We start from the raw sequence: 18470 nt of genomic DNA on the forward strand, positions 1-18470 counted from the left end.
AAAGAAGGACCTTTGCCCCCACCGCTGGCCTCCAGCCCCGACCGACAGTGTGTCCCTCACGGAGTTGCACACTCACCCCATGTCGCTGTGGTGCCTCTGCTCCTGCTCAGAGGGACAGCCCTGTGATTGGGGTTCATCCCACCGCACCTGCGTGCCCGAGCCTGGGCGGGCGTGGTGGCGGCCACAGGGAGCTCGTCGCACGCCCCTCCAGGAGCTTTTCCCGAGCACAAGTCAAGTCCTCCCGCTTAGTAATGATCCCGCGTCCCTGACCCGCGGTGTGAGTGCTCGGGCATCACTCCCGACTTGGGGATGTTTCTGACCTCTGACAAAATTGTAATTACCAGGAAGAATAAGCATGGCTGTGACATCTGCCGCTGCAGGAAGTGCCCAGAGCTCCCGTGCAATGAAACCTGCCTCCTGGGATTCCAGAACGACAGCCGCGGCTGTCTTACCTGCAGGTGCCGAGGTAGGTGTGACCGCGTGGCCCTTCCCCTCTCGGCGGCCAGGGGCAGGAGGGCGCCGTGCAGATGACACGGTCTCGGTGATTGCTGTCTGCTCGGACACGGTGTCCCTCTCTGTGGGACCTCCCCTTGTCCTGCCACCTTCCCAGAGGAAAAGCTCACCATAGAATTTAAAGCAAGCACAGCGGGCAAGCCAGCCGACCGAGGTGACCACTGCTGAGCTCTCCAGCTTTACTTGACTCGGGGCTTCAGCCTGAAGCACCTTGAGCGTGACCTCCATGGTCTCCCTCCGTCCGCCGTGGATGGATACCGTTGAGGCGGCAAAGATCCCTTGTCAGGCCGCCGCAGGTGGGGTGACTGAACAGTCCCCTCACATGGTTTCAACGAGAATTTAGACGTTTGCTGCGTAAGCACACGCCGCCGGCCTGTCGTGGTTACAGGCGAGAATCATGGGGACCTTGGGACTGGGACTCCCTCCCACCCCAGGGCCGGTCCTAAGCCACTGAGCATCGCCTAGGCACCATTCCCACCTCCCCCAGCTCCAGCCCCGCGGCCCACCCCTTCACCCCCCACACTGTGTTTTAGTTGTCAGCATGATCCACAGTGAAGCAGTAAAAGATCTCTCCAGTTCTGTGTTTTCAGAGTTGGACAGTAACCACCTTAATGGTGCTTCAAGGGGTCAGAGTAAACAAAAATCCAGTCCCCCTTTAACTCTGCTGCTGACTAAAACCGCGCCAGCTGTCGGGGGCCCGTGATTCCCCCCCTGGGTGACTTCTAGAGCGATTGCTCCGCATGCATTAAACATACGGGCAGCATTTGCTGTGCAATCAATGCTTGTTTATTGTATAAAAATGAAGTTGGATGAAAGCAGTAAAACTCACCTGTAGTCCCACAAATAGGACAGAAATACACTTGCAGGTTTTTTGTTGTTTTTTTTTCAAAATTGCGGACATGTTCACTTAAACTCTTTTCCTGGGTGAACTGTCCTTGTAGACGGGCGCTGGGTGGCTGGGCAGCGTTACCGGCGAGGACGCTGCGGGCAGTTCGCCCTGTGCGGTCGCCGCGTCCTAACCGAGACTGCCTTGTGTCCGTGCAGAGGGCCCCGCGTCACCCACCTCACCTGCCCTGTCCGGCACGTGCCTGTCCATGGACGGCCATCACCATAAGAACGAGGAGAGCTGGCATGACGGGTGCCGGGAATGCTACTGTCACAACGGCCGGGAGATGTGCGCGCTCATCACCTGCCCGGTGCCCGCCTGCGGCAGCCCCACCATCCGCCCGGGACAGTGCTGCCCCTCGTGCTCAGGTAAAAGCCGGCCGCCGGCCGGTGAGCTCCCTACGAGGTGGTTTCTGCCCAGCGCGTCTCAGCACCTCTGTGCTGGGGGTGAGGGTGGGGGGAGATGCAGGGCACAGGGCCCGGCCTGGAACACGGGTCAGCGCTCCGTGGTTCTGGTCAACCACAGACACAGAGTCAGCGGGTGCTGTAACCGCTCAGCCAGAGACCAGAGGAAAGTCTTAAGCTCGAGCTCTCACTTTTGAACGGCTCACTCGGTTATAGTGGTCTTTGAGTTACATCTGTGTAAAGGCCTGTGGGCATATGCACTTCTTCAATTCCAGCTCTCCGTTTTACGGAGCGTGGATTAAGGCTGAAGTCTTAGTTAGTTGGAAGAGATTGGTGTTAATTGTGTTCCATAAAAGCTTGTTATTTACACAAGTAATACTGGAGGTGGAGAGGATTATTAAAGTCCGCAGCTATTGCTTTTTTAAAGTGATGGATATGGGGGGGGGGGGGGGAATTAATGGATATGTGGCATGCTTGCCAAATGGAGAAATTCAGGGTGACCGCACATCCAGAACATTGAAAATATAGTAACGCTCATCGAGATAAGTTGGCAGAAGTGCAGAAGGGATTCTGACTCCTGGGGGTCCGAATTAGGGCTGTCAGTACCGGTCATCATTGCCATAATGCTTCATCTAGTGCCTTCTGTCCAGAGAGCTCCAGGCAGTTTTCTACTCATTCTTTCTTCCCCAGTGCAGGCCACGTGGAGTTAGGGGGAAACACACTTGGCCGGTTTTCACTGGTCAGACAGACACACAGAGATGAGCTGTCTCAGGGTGGAACTGTCCGCTGGGAGGAAGGCAGGGAGGAGGGAAGGCCCCCTTGGAGCATCAGGTTTCTCTTAAAGTTAAAAAGTACTTGTCAGATTTTGGAGTCGTGGGTTTTCCCTCTGGTCAGCCCTGGTCCGGTGTCTGCCTGTGGGTAATCTGCCTCTGCGGGGCGTGCAGTCGGGAACCCGGGCCTGGTCCGGGCAGCCTGGCAGGCCCAGCCCGGAGGGAGGTGGCGCGCTCTGCCAGGTGCGCCTGCCCTGGGGGCGGGGAGAGGGACACCTGCCTCCCTTGCAGCTCTGAGATCCTGCACACCCACCCCCCGTGCAGGCAACCCTCCTGCCCCCGGAAAGGACCAGGCTGCGGTGTTTGATGGATTTTCCCCGTAGCTCAGTCAGGTGTGCTCTGTCCCGAAACTATTTCCTTTTACACGTGCTCTGCTAGTTAAGTAGGGGAAAACCACCAAGTATCCACGGCAACAGAAGGTCAATGAGCCATTTGGTGAAACAAAACTCTGCGTTGACTCTCTGGGGAAGGGAAAATGCCTTGCAGTGCAGACCCCTTGCTTTCCTCATAGGCAAGAGTGTGTGGCGTGCGGGCCGCACCTGGGTCTCTGCTGGACATGCGCTCAGCGAGTCCGGCTGGAGCCAATGCAGGCAGTCTGAGGACAGATGCTCGGCTAGAACGGAACGTTAGTGGGACCAGAGCTGGTTTTCTCTGTTACAGAGGTCTGCAAAGTGCTAATGCAAGCACACACCGAGTTCCTGTGGGTGCATGTATGCTACTAAAAACACACGCACATTGGTATACAGGGGTGGGTAAAAGTTTGTGTACGTAATACAAATAATACAACAATAATAATAACACACGCATAAACCCTCGCATACTCACAACTGTAGACCTGCTTTTGCCCACCTCTGTCTATGGATACGTAGGTATATTTTTCCCAAATACCTTTACCCTAGTGGGTTGCCGCATATGGACTCTTCTGACTGGAGACCCCAGAATGGTTGGCTGCCTTCATGGTCTCCTCCTTCAAAGAATATTTTCTTCCCTCTTCCAAGTCCAGGATCGGCTGTTTTTCTTTCTGGGCTAAGGGAGCAGTCCGGAACCCTTCTGATGGAAGATCTCCCCAGTGATACTGTTTCTTGGTGGTGGTTTTCTTTCTCACCCTTACCTCCCAGTTTCTCCTTCAGCTCCATCTCTGTGCCACTCGCAGGCCGTGCCTCGAGGTGCATAGTACGTACACGGACCTAAGGGCGTGATTAGCAGAGGAGACCCAGGGGGGAGCCCCCGTTTCCAGCACCAGTTTATTGCTGCTTTTTGGAACAGCATTTCGTTTTCTCTGTAAACCACGAGAAAGGCCCTTGTCCTCCCGCCCCAGCTCAGTTTTCATTCTTGCCTTCCTCTCTCCTTCCCTCCTATCTTATGTGGCCCAGTGGCTTAGGAATGTAACCCCTGGCTGCTGGCAGGTTTCTGTTCCATGTCCACTCAGAGTTCCATTCTTGCCAGTTCCCTTGAGATGGAGCTGCGTGGAGAGTGACCTCCTCGACTGGAGCTCAGCCCCCGCCACGTCTCCCATCAGCATGCACAGGGTGCTGGCCACTCCTTTGAAATTGACAGCCTGAGCGCTATTGGGTGACTCAGCTCCGAGCATCTGCACAGACAGGGCGTCCTCCTGGGGCCCGGCCTCCGCCGAGCTCCAGGCGTGAGCTCGCCGTGCGTCTCCAGACTGCCGCTCAGCGGGGTTCGACCCTGTCAACACCTCCTTGAAATGCTTGTTGCATTTGGATTGCACGAATGTGGCTCATGTCTTCACACGTCTCATTTCCTCAGCACAACCTCGAGGCAACTCCTAGTACCTCCTAGGTGTTTGCAACATTAAATTCCCTCTCTGTCATTATCACCTCATCAAGGGGTCAGAATCGCCTCTCCTCCCGGAAAGGAAATCAGAGTGATCACCCGCCTCTGAGCATTCTCCTCTCCTGATGATGCTATTCCCCCAAAAAGTGTTTATTCTCAGGTGAGAGTTTCCAGACCATTGACTCTGCAGAACATCCCTGCTCGGTCGCTGGCAGTGGATCTAGGCCGGGGAATGGCCAGCTCAGCAGCAGGATGCATTTCCAAGCACCAGCGTGCTCGGGGTCCCAGGGATAATGGAGAGGACGGAGCAGTTGGAAGTTATGTTTTACCTGGAGGCCTATCCATGACCGAGACGTAGACTTAGGTTCCGATCCCTTGTCTGCCCTTAACACTCTGAGCCCTCAGCTTCCTCACCAGGTCGATGTAAAGAAGTGAAATAACACGTGTAGAGAGAGCACGTTGCATGGCAGTTGGAGTGGAGCAAGCGCTCAGGGAATGAAAAACACCTTCATTCTAGACAGTCCTGCACATCCACAGAGCTCCCCTGAGGCTCTAGTTCTCTTTCCTGTGGTCGGAGTGCGCTCCTGTAATTTAATTCTCCTGTTGGATTCCCTCATTGCTATTTTTTATTTTTTAATTTATTGATTTGAGAAGGGAGGGACCGAGGGAGGGAGAGAGAACCACCGATTTGTGGTTCCCCTTATGTATGTTATGCATTCATTGGTGGCTTCTTACATGTGCCCTGATGGAGATCGAACCCGCAACCTTGATGTATTGGAACGACCCTCTAACCAGCAGCTACCCTGCCGGGGCTGGTCATTGTTTTTAAACTCAGGCCACTTGAATCTCACTTCCTAAAACTGCCTCTTCTGCTGTTGCCTTATGTTTATTGCTGTGCATGGACTATCCCCTTCACTCTTCTCCTGAGAAGAGCAGAGGGCGGTATTTCACAGTCAGTTCATCCTCTGTCCCTTTAAGCACACAGCACCAGGCTCTTCGGGCGTTGGTGTGGCTGCTGATGAATAACTTCTTGTGTTTGGATGCTCTGTCCTTCCCCAGATGACCTTGTGGAGCAGAAGCCCGAGCTCAGCGCCCCCTCCATTTGCCACGCCCCTGGAGGAGAGTACTTTGTGGAAGGAGAAACGTGGAACATAGACTCCTGTACTCAGTGCACCTGCCACAGCGGGCGGGTGATGTGTGAGACGGAGGTGTGCCCGCCGCTGCTCTGCCAGAACCCCTCCCGCACCCAGGACTCCTGCTGCCCACAGTGTACAGGTACCCGCGCAGGGCCCGGGGCGCACGGGGCGGGAAGGCTGCGGCTCGGGCATTGTCGCTGTGCAGGACCAGCAGGCTGAGCCCCACGTGCGAGGGTCCCAGAACCAGTCACCTGTAACCCAGGCACGAACCCTTGGCAGCCTCTAAAATTCATCCCCTCTGAATCTAGTGAACAAAGTGCACTGATGAACAAGAAAGATCAGAGACATGGAAGCATGCAACAGACTGACGCATTTCAGAGGGAAGGGGTGGGGGAGATTAACCAATGACCTCACGTGCCTATATGCATAGCCCATGGACACAGACAGTAGTGCGGTGAAGGCCTGGGGAAGGGTGGGGATGGGAAGGAGGGGGTTCGTTGGGGTGGGGGGGGGACTTTCAACAATAAAGGTAAATTTAAAATAAGTAAATCCATCCCCTCCTAGACCGCATATTTATGAATCCAATATGCCTTGTAGCTGAGGTGACATAGAAACAGGAACCTTCCCCCCGTTCATTCTTTTAACCCTACATCACAGACTCAGGAGATGGTCCTGCCGCACCAATTATTCCAACTGATTTCGCTAATGTGAAAAGGCTTCTCTGTCTTTAACAAATGGGAAGAGCAGAGATGGATGAATAATATCAATAAAATTCTCTGAAGTATGTAAGGGTGGGGAGGGTACTTTGAGAATGTTGAACAGGGGAATCACTGAAATACACATAATGCTCGCCCCCTCCCTCCTGTAATGATTAATAACTTAAGATCCAAAAGAATTAAGTGACTGGCACGGCTTGTGCAAAGAGCAGTATTGTTTTCTTCTCGTTCTCACATAATCTGGCCTTAGCAGGTAAATTTATGGTCCTGGAACAAATGTAATCAAATTTTGTCAGGATTTTAAACATAAGTTACTGGTTTGTAACTAGAGGAGCACTTTAGTTACACTAGAATGTATGACTATTTTACAAATTAATACTAGAATATATGACTTTTTCCCAAAAGATACTTAATTTGCGTATATAAAATTACCAAGTTGACAGCTCACTAGTTTTATTTTGTTGTTGCTCAATCTTTTATCTTTTCAACTTAAATCAGTAACCATTTACCTTCTAAATGTATATTCTTAGGGCATTTCTGCGCAGTAAAACATCAACCCTTGCATTTTATTACTTTTCTTTACATTGGATCATCTAGTGGGCTGGCCGGAAGCCAGCGTTCTGTCTTCCATCCGGCCAGTCAGGGCCCCGCCCCTTCCGGGGTTCACGTTGATGCTCTGTTTGAATTGCCTCGGGTGGACTCCCAGGAATAGCCACGCACTTACTGTTGTCGGCACGCACTGCTGCCGAGGTGTGACCGTCTTAGTACAAAATCTTCCGTGCAGTTAGCAGCCGTGGTCATCTGAGAAGCGTAATTGGTGCAGCATCTTTTCTGGTGTAAGAAGGAGTTCATATGTACTCCGTAGTTAGGGTATGTATGGCCCAGTCCCTACCATGCTTTTACCATTATCCCTCTTTTATTCAGATGTAAATTCTGCCGATGATTCTGTGTTCATACATAACCCTGACTCTTCCCGTCCTCCTGGTAGAGTGGCGTCTTCATTGGTGATCAGGAATTTGTGTCCACTTAGGGCATTCATCTTACAAATGCTGTGGAATGCCTGTATTGCGCCATGGGGTTCCCCAGTAATCTGGTCTTAGACGTTTACGTCAATAATGACAGAGTGAGAGGATCGCCTTCAAAGGAAAGAATTAGGAGCACATATAACCTGGGAACCTTCAACTGACGTGGGAAGTACCTCTGCTACCACTTGTTCTAGGATCTGGGGACAAAGGCAGGAGCTGATGGAAGGAGGGGGACGGGGCGGGGGTGAGGGGGGGACTTCTCCACAACCTGTGGCCCAGATTCATTGGCTCAGAGGCTCAGCCCAAAGGTGAAGGGCTGTTCCTGCCCTCTCTCCTCAGTGTTTAGGCCGAGGTGCGGCATTGCTCGGAAGAGCTACTAAGCTCTTCCTGGCCCACAGCAACCTCGTGGCAATTTGCAGAGGCTGGTGAGGTCTCGAGTGTGAGTTGTCCCAATTTCCAGCCAAAGCAAACGTTGGCATTGGTCATTCTCCTAAGAAGAGATTATTCCTGGACACAGCTGACCCAGAAAGGCCTCTGAGAGCGTAACCTGCCCCTCCGTCTCTGCGCCACGTGGATGTGGTCCGTGCAGCCGGGCCTAACACAGGGCACATGTGGAGCAGGGGACCCCGTGGCTGCCTTTGGGTCATGACTGCCTTGGGACTGAGGAGGCGATACGGTTACACATGCAGAGGAGAAGGTGTGGGCCCGTTTTATTTACTGACTTCCTTCCGGCCTCAGGGGGCTCTCGTGGTCAGATCACACTTGCTGCTGGGAGGTGGGTGCGAGGAGTGACATTCAGAGCTTCTGATTCACTCAGCTCCTGACGTTGATTGGCAGGAGCACATGATGATCCTGTGAAGTTCAGAGCCTGTGTCCACTGAGAAACGTGGCTCGCAGAGACGGTCGCTAGGTGGGCCACGTGGCCTCTCGCGTCGTGCGGTGGTTAGAAGAGCTTCCTCCTCTGTCAGCGAATCGTGAGATTTCTCCTCTCTCACACGCACATTTTCATCCCTGTTCCATCCCTGTCGTTTTTCTGCTTGAAGTTACAGTTTTCACGTAATTTCAGTGGACAGGACCCGAAGGGATTTCTGGGTGTCCATTTCCAGCGGGAACGGGATCTGGGAACCTTCCGGTCACAGTCTTTAGGGGAAGATGCTTATGACTTCTCTGGGGGCGCGTCCTGATGAGTGATGGGGGTCTCCCACCATCTTGCAGCTGTGAGTGTGATCGTTGGGATATCGCATAGCGGTGTTTGCGGGGAGGTGCAGTGAGAAGCTGTCCGGCTGTTGATGGCTTAGGATGGCGTGTAGGCAGAGCTTTCTTTCACATGCAGCACAGGAAGTTGGGTGGCCGGTGTTTATTCGCTTTAACTCGGTGTCTTAGTGGCGTCGAGGCCCCCCTCTCACACGTGGGATGAGGATGTTACAGCTGCAGTAACACACTCGCACTCGGGGCAGGAGAGTGTGGAAGGATGGCAGTGCACCGCACCCGCCCTTCTTAAGGCAGCGGGAGCTCTCCCAGAAGGCCTCTGGCTAGCCATCGGGTCACGTTATCGCCGCAGACGGGTGACGTGGCCACCCGCCTCCCCCCAGTCGCAAGGGAAACTGGAAACGCAGGGAGAGATGGTCCTGGTCGATTTATACCCATTGTGACAAGTCCGTAACCACCCCCCAGAAATCCAAGGAAGGAGGGGAGTGGGCATTGTGCAGGCCACTAACGGAGCCCCTTCGTTTTGTTTTAAAATTCAAACCCTGGTGGAATCAGACTTGCTGTTTAGTGACTAAGACATTTTTTAAAATGTAGATTTTTATTGATTTCAGAGAGAAAGGGGAGAGAGAGAGAGAGAGAGAGAATCAGTGATGAGAGAGAATCCTTGGTCGGCTGCCTCCTGCATGTCCCTCCCCCTGGCCCCCCCCCCCCCCAACTGGGGACCCAGGCATGTGCCCCGACCAGGAATTGAACCATGACCTCCTGGTTCATAGGTCGACGCTCAACCACGGAGCCACGCCGGCCAGACGTGACTGCAACATTTTTAAGGACCATGGCACATGCCGCGTGACTGAGCGTGCTTTCCGTGGGGCACGGGGGCCTGCAGCACCTCTCCCTGCTGACCTCCTGTTCGTCTTTCCAGACGCGCCTCTGCAGCCTTCGCCCTCCCGCAATGACAGCGAGCCCAGCTACTGCAGGAACGAGGAGGGGGCCATGTTCCTGGCCGCCGAGTCCTGGAAGCCCGACGTCTGTACCAGCTGCGTCTGCATGAACAGCCTCATCAGCTGCTTCTCCGAGTCCTGCCCGGCGGTGTCCTGCGAGAGGCCTGTTCTGAGAAAGGGCCAGTGTTGTCCCTACTGCATAGGTAAGACCACGACAGGGCCCTTCGGCTCCGCCGGGGCCACTGCGTCTGCGTCGACAGCCCTGAACTGGATCCGTTCCTGCTTGTGAAATCTGGTCTTCTGGTTGCCGTGCCACACGGGCAGAGGAGTCCTGTCAGGCGGGAAAACGTGTTCCCGAGCGAGGCTTACTCGGAATCAGACGCCTCAGGATGTCCTAATGGTGCCGCGCGGGCCTGTCCTGTTGGGCGGCGTGGCCATTTCAGACTTCCCCAGACCCCAGCTGTCTTCCTCCGCCCTGGCGTTCACGGCGGCCTTTTGTCCCACGTGGAATCCCCCCGTCTTGTCCCAGCACACTTAGCGCATAAAGCTTGCCCCTGCCTTCAGCTCGCTACCTACAAAATACCGACTGCCTCCGTTTTCTCCTCTGCTGACGCTTCGTTGGTTCCGTTTCAGCCGCCCAGTTGTCCATCTTCAGGGCCTAGGGACACAGAGTGGGGCCTGGGTAACTGACAGAGCCCTCACCTTCCAGTGACCCAGGGGGACACAGCTCGTGAGCCGAGGACACACGCGTATTAGGCCCTGACGTCTGTACAAAGCCGGTCCTCCGCACACCAGCCAGTGCTGCCCCGGAGCCCGGGAGGCGATGCGCAGGCAGCCGGCGGCTCTGACAGGCGCAGCCCTCGTTCCCGGGCGCTCGCTCTCCTTTATTGCTTTTGTGCCAAGGAAAGCTCATGAAGTCACGTGGGAGACAGTGGTGTTTCGCCATCCAGTGGTGCCCCTCTGCTCAGGGTAGCAGGTGGGAAAGGAGGCGAACTGTATTAATTGCAGGCCTTGCGCACTCTTGTTGGAGATTTACGTGTGCTTTCTGGAGACAAGTCATTGCATGTTTTTGGGGTGATATTTGAGGAGGAGCGATCTAGCCGTGGAGCTTTGTAGCAGTTCCCACGGGTGAGCCCAGGAGTGACGCTCAGGCCATGACACGAGCTCATCAGGACGCTCCCTCTCCGTGGCTGTGGCCTCGGGCCGCTGGACCAAGGGCCACTTGCTCTGAGTCTTATTCTGCATGTTGGTATACGAGAGAGGGAAAGATATTCCAAAAACGTAATTTCTGCTCTCAGGACTGTTCTGCGTCCTGGTCAGGGAGTATTTCAATGTATGTTTGAAAGCTGGATTCTCTTTTAATAGGTTGACCATCTCTGTCATTTATTCTTCCAACCATGGTGCTTTTGAGAGTGAAAGGGGGTCTATTCGTAATGTGTGATGGGACAACAGCTGGAGACCAGGAGTGCCCCAAGCAGATGGGGACATGTGGTTGCCCTACCTTCTCATGACTGCGACCTTGGGTTCGGCTGTAACACCCGTGAGCTTTGTAGCTCCTAAGGGGAGCCAAAAATACACCAAGGCATACATCCAGCTTAGTGCTACTGACCTCTCTGAAGGGCTGGCCGAAATTCCTACGGAAAATAGCACTGCCTGTGGTGAGGTCTAAATCCGAGGTATGCCCAGGCCACTGTGCCAGGCCAGGGTGGGAGGGGCGGAGGGGCAGCCGGTGTCCCCACATTCAAACATCAGGACGTCGGCCCTGAAAGAAGGGCTCACGCATCCCCCAGGCGCTGGCGTCACACTCGGGAAACGGACCCTGGGCACCGGGAATTGCGTGTTCCCTTCAGGGGGGGAATCCTGCCCTGCGTTCGCAGATTCTTTGGTCTAGGTAAAAGCTCCTGTGGTGGTGTGCTGCTTAACTGATCAGTTTGTGATGAGGAAGTTGCTCAGCTAGTCCATTTCTTTCTGAAGGATGATAGTAAATCATTTCCCTTTCTCTCAAAACCAGTTTAACAAATTCAAACGTACGATAAGATGCCTGCAAGTCATAATATAGTGTCCTTGCCTTTTTTTTTCTTTGTATTTCCTATTTCAACTTCTGCATCATTTAGACCAGTGGTCGGCAAACTCATTAGCCAACAGAGCCAAATATCAACAGTACAACGATTGAAATTTCTTTGGAGAGCCAAATTTTTTAAACTTCTTCTAACGCCACTTCTTCCAAATAGACTCGCCCAGGCCGTGGTATTTTGTGGAAGAGCCACACTCAAGGGGTCCAAGAGCCGCCTGTGGCTCGCGAGCCGCAGTTTGCCGACCACGGATTTAGACTGTGCCTTCTTCTTTAGTGTAGGGAGGAAAATAACAATTTGGTCCACATTGTGATTTTGATTTTAAGTTCACGTGCAAGCACTTTCCCTACATTGTGGTTCAGATATGCTCACAATTGTGTGCTGGGAACTGTGTGTCTCTTCCATCTCCCTCCACAACTGCCCCTGCTCCTTTCTGACACGGGTGTGATTGTACCACGTACACCCGAGGCTTCTGTTCAGGGGAACATTTTGGGGGGCACTTAACATTGGCTGAGCGTGCTGTGTGCTGCTGTTCACTCATTCGCCTTAATGCTTCGCACATTGTTTTATTATTGAAACAGTCACGCATTCCCTCTGCAGTCGTCATACTTACTCTGCAAGTCACCTGGTCACGTTAGCCTTGATCCTTCCTCGCCCCTGGTGTCCAAGCGTGCAAGGTCAAGCTCAGTTCCTGCCTGTGGGGTGGGATTTCCTGACTCCTGTTTGCCCCCTCCCTCTCTCCAGGCTTGTGCTCTTAGCAGCTGCTCTCTGTACGGAAGGCACCGAGCCTCCGGCACTAGCACACCTGCAGGCAGTTCCCATGCCGCCGTGGCAAAGCCTGCACCCGCCTTCAGAGGGCACCTCGCCAAGGGAAGAGATGGGAAGCCGTGGCTTTGCATGTCTTAGAGCTCCGATCGCTCCTCCAGGCGGCACCGGGGACCAGCACCGGCACGGTCTCCTGTCCTAGGCTTTCTCAGGTTGAGCCCAGCTCCTTCCTAACCCAGACAATCTGCTCCCAGGGTCTCATGTGCTTCCCCCAGCCTGCTGGCCTCCTGTGGCTGCACAGCTCCCCCCTAGGTAAATGGCCTCCCTAGTTAGTCAACCAGAGATCACCAAACACCTCAAACCTGCCTTTACTCGGACTTCTTTTTTTGGTGATAAAACCCCTACACAAAAACGTGCTTGCTGTCACCCTGTGAGGTATTCCTTTCTCTTCCCTAAGAGAAAAGTGGTGATCCCTTTAAAAGCAGAGTAATTACGAGTTTTGTGTTCCTTTCAGCGAAATTATCAAGTCGCTAATGTGCAGTGATAATGCCTCTCTCTGATGTGTGAAGGCCTCGCATTATGTGTGCTAATTCGGTAGAATGTGTGACACAGGCATAATTAATAGGATTGAAGATTAATTTCGTGAAGTGAACGGCTTTGTCTAATTGCTTATAATACCATCGTGATCTTCAACTAGCAAATGACTGATAATATTTCTCCTCGACAGAGGCAGTGTCTGCCCTCGCTCTCCAGTCTGTTATGCAGCACTCATTTCTGCTTAGATTTGTTTATTCGTTCAGGTATCTTTTTTCTGGAGATAAATATATATAGTGTCTCTCGGGAACATCTGTTGATCATTGGGTGTTTAATTCAGCCCAGGAATCAAACCTAGTAAAATACTATTTAATTGCATCCCTAACACACACACACCCATGGAATTACATGTGGTACATTGTCACGCCACAGTGTTGTTATGCTGGCATATTCATTGGAAGAGTCTTCACAGCTGTGTCCCCAACATGTTTTCTTAAGATGAATAACTTGTGTTGGAAAGGGAACTTAACTTTGGAGCCAAAGGCTTCTGAGCCCACCTCGGGCACATTCCAGCTGTGCGTGACCTGACTCAGCTTCCTCATCTGGAAGATGGGAATCATAATGCCGTCCTGTGCCCTGTGCTTCACAAACGTGCCGTGAAAGTTAGTCATCCACACGGCGAATAGCTTGGTGAGTGGCAAGCGCCGTGCGGATAGTCACAGCTCCCCGGACATCGGGTGCAGCGGCTGTGAGTGACGGGCATCAGGCGGAGTCTGGTTTTCCACATTAAATAGAGCACCTACTGCTTTTCTGCAGGAGAAAGGCCTGGACAGAGCATCCCAGTGACAAGCGTGTGAAGGACGAGGACATCCTATGTAATAAAAGGCTAATATGCAAATCGACCAAACGGCAGAATGACCAGTTGCTATGATGCGCACTGACCACCAGGGGGCAGGGGCTCAAGGGGAGTGCCACTCAGCCAGAAGCCGGCTCACGGCTGGCGAGTGCAGTGGCTGTGGTGGGAGCCTCTCCGGCCTCTGCAGCAGCGCTAAGGATGTCTGACTGCTGCAGGGAGCGGGCCTAAGCCGTCAGTCAGACATCCCCCGAGGGCTCCCGGACTGCAAGAGGGTACAGGCTGGGCTGAGGGGACCCCCCTCTCCCGCCCCCTGAGTGCACAAATTTCATGCACCGGGCCTCTGGTCTCTAAATAAGGCTTTGGTGGTATGCCTCGTCCTGCGTACTCTTAGCCTGAATGGGCCATGGCTGCTCGGTCATCTTAATGCACGTTGTTCCATTTATAAGCCAAACTTCTTAAAAGTACTTCCCCTTTTCTCGCCCAAGTCAGCGTGTCTCTAGGGAGAGGTGGCTGATCTTTCCACGCCCTCTTCTTAACCTCATGTCCCCGTAGTGGTCCCAGTCCCATTTTATGCCTGCCTTAGTGATTTCTTCTAGTCCTCGAGCCTCAAACTTAAGGAACCAAATTGAAGTGTAACGTTGTTAGCAGGGCCTGCCATTTCCACATCTTTTCAAGGAGTCACACAGGACAAACGGAGCCCCTGGTCTGGAAGCATCTCCCGAGGGCGGAGGCCTCAGTGGCCTCGGTACCTCTGACCGCGTGCGCAGAAGGCTCTCCGTGGCTATGTGTGGGGTGAGCCGGCTCCCCCCGCACCCCTGCCCTGTGTGGGATTATTTTGTGCTGGGACTTATTCTGAGAGTGGGCGCTGCATTTAGTTTCTTGGCCATTGGGATCGAAATAGTCCGCTGGAGATTTGAAAGAACTGATGCCGTTTCTAAAGCTGCCTGACTTCCTCCCAGGAAGTCACTCCTGCGCCAAGACTGACTCCATGACCACCAGCACCAGACACAGCCCGGTTTAGACCTGGAGTATTTATGCACCAAAGCTGTGCCCTGGCAGAAGTGGGAAAGCCCAACTATAACATGGTTTCGAGCGGAGCGCAGATTTTATCTTCTCCACGGAGGAAGGGGGGGTGGGCTGGAGACGCTCTCCTTTCCAGGGCGAATGTACGCCCCTCCTCATGGTCGATGCAGAGCAGCTGGGTCGCCCCATCAGTGCCTCTTGGAGGCCTGACCTGGATCTTTCTAGAGGAAGAAAGCACCACATTTCTAGGTCCTGGGTTTTCCCAGGTGTTCATTAGGTTCTTCGCGCCATTAGTGTCACAGCTCGAGAGGAGAAGCAGAGTCCAGCTGATAGCCTGTTCAGGCTGCTTATCTTACCTTGGAGAGAGAAGTTGGAGCAGGGGGAGATGTCGGCTTGAAAGGAGTTAGCATCTCAAGGCCTTGCCACTTTCTCATCCCCTTTGGTATCAACCAGAATCGAGGAAAAGGAAAGAAAAAGAAAAAACCCACGCTGAATTCTCCCAACTCCTCCGCTGTAAGACACACATGCTCTTATTGTAGTCACCGGCAGCGCAAGGCAACGTCGCTTCTACTCCGAAGCTGTGAGGCAGGGCAGTGCCGTGGGCTGTGCCTACAGCTCTCCACGGTGCGCGGAGAGGGCCACGTTTGATTGGATGTATGACTGCAAGCAGACAAACGGCAGTGTGTGTGTGTTCTAAAAATGAGCCTTATTATTGGTGTCGCTCCTCGTTTCCTCTTCCTCGGAGATAAAGCGTTCTTAAATAGAGTAGATAGAGGTTGGCCCAGAAGGACCGTGGGTCCGAGGTGGCCCTTCCTGGTCTCCATTCCCTGACAGACCTGGGCCAGGCGTGTGGTGCAGGCAGTCGAAGGGTGACGTACCTCGGAAGACAAAGACCTCAAGACCCAGCAAATACGAGCGGTGGGGAGCCTAACAATAGTTGTCGTGTGGCCCGGGTCCCTGCCCGGGAAAGGGGACCCTCCCGAGGTCATCCCGCTTCGGTGCCCGGCCCGGCCCTGCCACTTCCCCGCCGTGCAGCTTGGCCACGTGATGTCATCTCCCTGCCCCTCGGTTCTGTGTGGGGTTGGACTAACACCCTGTCCCTGGGGCTGATGAGATCAAATGGAATTGGCCCGTGTGAGCTGCTCAGCACGGTGCCCAGGACAGAGCAGGCACTCGGCCGGGGGAAGTTGGGGTTGTTACTAGGTATTAAAGAAGAAAACTCACGCCGTTGTCCGTGTAAGCAGACCAGTTGGAGTGATAAATATAACGGCGTTCAATGGCACAGCTCATGCGAGAGCCAAATAGAAACCAGTTACTTCTGGTCGCTCTTCCTGTGTCTCTCTTTCTACACCCTCTCCAGCCCGAGTGCTTAAAATGCATTTTTAGGTGCTTCCCATTATACTCCGCTGCCCCCACTAAAAGACGACAGTGGCTTTATTAATTTATTATTTAGACCTCAAATTGCACAGAAGCCACCGTGTCTCCCTGTACACGAGGCAGCTCCTAAAGCTTCCTGGCCGCGTTCGTGGGTAAACCCAGACGAGCCGTGGAAGGAGGCGGTACATCCAGGAAAGAAACGCGTGTGCGTGTGTGGGGAGGAGGGCGCAGCCGCGATGCTCCGTCGGCCGACATCCTCTCCGTGCGTCCAGGGCTCTGCTTCGACCTTGGCCTTTCGGGTGAAGTGTAGTCAGAGGTGGACACCGTTCTGTAAGGCCTTATTAACCAAAACCTCGTTAACTATCATCTAAAATGGACCACGTCGGTGCCACCCTGGAGAAGGTTAAGGATCTTCAAGGTTTTGCCAAAATCAAGAATCCTCTGTTCGTTTCACTTGGAAGTTCAGTGCAGTGGCTCTGGCGTGGCCTTCCCCCGGAAGTGCCGGGTCGCCAAACGGGTGTCCACTTTCCCGGCGAGGCCAGGCCCTTTGGAGACCGGGTGACGAGGAGGGGAGGAAAAGGAGCCCTCGGTCGCGTTCAGGCTGAGCACGGGGGCCCAGCGGTCAGAGGGAGCCGGGTAGCGGTCCCGCTGCTCCTGGCTGTGCTGCATTAAGTCACTCCCCCGTGCACCTGGGTTTCCTGGAGGGGGGTGCGCAGCCTCTCCGTTCCCGTGAGGCTGACCCACGTGCAGCTCGGCAGATGCCAGTTCTCTCCTGCAGGACTTGGCACCCACGTCCTCTTTCAGAACCATCTGGTGCCTCTCTTGCCGGCCACCTGCCTCTGCCGACCTCCGGTCTTCAAGGAGGTCAGCTCTGAGAATGCTGGTCCTGGGGTTCATAGAGCTTGTGGCCTCCCGAGCTCGGCATAAAATCAGCAGTGTTGCTTTAAGAAGAAGTGCTTTCTTCCAGAAAGAATTCTGTGCCTAGAAGACGCTAGATTAGATGGTGAGTCAAATGCCCTCAATGAAATGTTGGCTGGCGGTCAGAGTATTACTAGAATTAGGTTCATTAATTGGTTTGACTCGGCCATTTGGCACGTGCGCTGTGGACATCTGGATGAAGTTGCCTCCTCTAAGGACTCCGTGTTAGCAAACACTTGTGTCATGAATGTGGTTTGAAAGCCTCCAAATGAGTTCTCAAACTGAACATTCAGGGCACCAGAAAGCCTTCGGTGGAACATTTACGAATACAGTAAAATGTTTTAATAGATATTGGGAAAGACTTCTGCTTACAACTAGAACTTTCTGTGATTACTTGATATCCCTTGTTGAACCTTAAGGAGTCGGAATGAGAGGAATTATGGGAAGGGTTGAGAAACAGAGATTACGCAGTTGAACACTTGGGGTAGATTCCCTCCGGCGCTCTCCGCTTGAGGAGCCGCCTGGTTGGCAAGAACAGGATGCTGCGCCGAGGACGGAGCCGTGAGCACGTCCACCCGGGAACCCCCCTGGCAAAGGCGGAGCCCTGAGCGTGGGCTGCAGAGAGGGGCTTCCTGCCACCTGGGCGCTCTGCTGCAGGGTCCGGGCTGCTGGGAGGCGGCGGCTCCTGACCCACACGCGTGCACGGCTCTCGTTGCACCCTCGAGCGCCCTGGGCTCCGTGCTTTGGGCGGTGAATATTATCCCTGCGAGAGCTTCCCAGAGGCCTTCTAGAAAGAACCCTGACCCTAGACACCACTCCTTTCCTAAGGAACTTCGTTCCCGACTCCTGTACAGTTTTCCATTTTCTAGTGCCCAGTGGTGATGGAAGGGCCCTAGAATTTGAGCATAAACTTCCCCAGCCGCGGTGCCCGAGCTCTAGGGCAGCGTGACCGCTAGGAAGTGAGAGAGTTCAGGAAGCCAGGAGAAGGCATTGTGTCAGAGAAGGGAACTCGGAAGGAAACGCTGGGGGTGGGAGAAGTGATAACGGCAAGGGAAATGAAGGGAAGAAAGAGTAAGTTCTCATACATAAAAATAGCTCTTAAAAACATGTTCTCAAAACCATCTATTACTGAATAATGGATTGAAATGAGTGAGGTGGTTTTTAAAGTAAATCTCTCTGCTGAGGGGAAGGACGCCATCGGCATCCCTGGGAATGAAGGAGTCCCCTCTGGGCGAGCCCGGGACCCTGCTAGTTCACTCTGACACGCCAGTCCATTCCTCACTACTCCCCTGAACCATCTACAAGAAAGATCAACAAAAAGTGGGAATTCCTTGCATTAGTTCCATAAACATACTCAGCTGGGCTTTTTAAAAAACCTTCCCAGGTAGAATAAAACCTCCGGACGTGTCTTTACCTACTTGTTTCAGTTTTCATGTTTCTGTGTGACATGTTCAGCAGCCCTACCGTG

At 53.6% G+C, this 18470-nt stretch overlaps 1 protein-coding gene across 3 annotated transcripts in view; it reads left to right on the forward strand.

Annotated features, from left to right (window-relative positions):
- Positions 1–18470, forward strand: part of CRIM1 (cysteine rich transmembrane BMP regulator 1) — a 176605-nt gene that overhangs the window by 145719 nt on the left and 12416 nt on the right. For all 3 annotated transcript variants that reach the window (XR_008558443.1, XM_054727815.1, XM_054727814.1), the window contains exons 10-13: positions 345–466; positions 1558–1767; positions 5490–5705; positions 9439–9660. Coding sequence is in view for 2 of the 3 variants with exons in the window: in XM_054727815.1 (XP_054583790.1) it covers positions 345–466; positions 1558–1767; positions 5490–5705; positions 9439–9660 (770 nt within the window). In the remaining variant the exon portion in view is untranslated. The remainder of the gene's footprint in view (positions 1–344; positions 467–1557; positions 1768–5489; positions 5706–9438; positions 9661–18470) is intronic.

The sequence above is a fragment of the Eptesicus fuscus genome, chromosome 16 (assembly GCF_027574615.1).
Source record: "Eptesicus fuscus isolate TK198812 chromosome 16, DD_ASM_mEF_20220401, whole genome shotgun sequence".
Lineage (NCBI taxonomy): Eukaryota > Metazoa > Chordata > Mammalia > Chiroptera > Vespertilionidae > Eptesicus > Eptesicus fuscus.